General features: G+C 60.5%; 1 protein-coding gene across 1 annotated transcript in view; it reads right to left on the bottom strand.

Annotated features, from left to right (window-relative positions):
- Positions 1 to 518, bottom strand: part of PPTG_23716 (hypothetical protein) — a gene marked incomplete at both ends in the record, with an annotated part of 2598 nt that extends 2080 nt beyond the window's left edge. The window contains 2 exons of the mRNA XM_008912578.1: positions 54 to 168; positions 253 to 518. Of these exons, the coding sequence (XP_008910826.1) occupies positions 54 to 168; positions 253 to 518 (381 nt within the window). The remainder of the gene's footprint in view (positions 1 to 53; positions 169 to 252) is intronic.
- Between the last annotated feature and the right edge of the window lie 135 nt (positions 519 to 653).

Here is a 653-nt window from a genome sequence, read left to right as displayed (position 1 = left end):
TCGACACTCAGGGAGAACAGGTCATCGTTGACGGCATTCGGGGACAACCGTACCAGGTTCCACTCGAAAATCCAAGCGTCGCTCTGGCGGGCCATCGACGTCCGGGTTGCAATGTACTCGGAGGTCGCGTTTGCCGTGGCGTACCAAGCCTGGAAGTTGGGTCCAGGGCTCGGCCACTCGTAACGCACCGTCGGTGACGACACGTACTCGGACTGCGCACGCTCCCAGCGTCAACCTTGTTCCTCGACGTACATCCTGGATGACACTTCGGAATTCCAGGCTGCACGCTCGTCCAGATCTTCATCCGCCGTCAAGTCAATGACATCCGTCATTCGGGATGGCGGCGACGGCGGGGCTCCAAGCGAACTTGGGCCACTTGCTGGTAGGACCTGCCGGGTCGACGACAATTCGGGTTGCAAACTCGAAGGCTCGATGGTGTCCCCCTGAGCTGCTTCCTCATTGACCGTCGACAACGGCCCCTTCTCCTTGATCGTCGGCGTGACATCCGGGGCGACCATTTCGGCGAAACCTCAGCCTCACCTTCCGAGTCATCCAAGACGATCACGTCCGATCTCGGCTTCAAGGATCCCGAAGGACCACCTTCAGCCGGGCACTTAACCTTGACGGCGCCTCCCACTGACGCCTGTGTGGGT

This window comes from Phytophthora parasitica (assembly GCF_000247585.1).
Source record: "Phytophthora parasitica INRA-310 unplaced genomic scaffold supercont2.48, whole genome shotgun sequence".
Classification (NCBI taxonomy): domain Eukaryota; phylum Oomycota; class Peronosporomycetes; order Peronosporales; family Peronosporaceae; genus Phytophthora; species Phytophthora nicotianae.
Note: the sequence above shows the minus strand (reverse complement) of the source record. Positions and strands in the feature narration are given on the sequence as shown.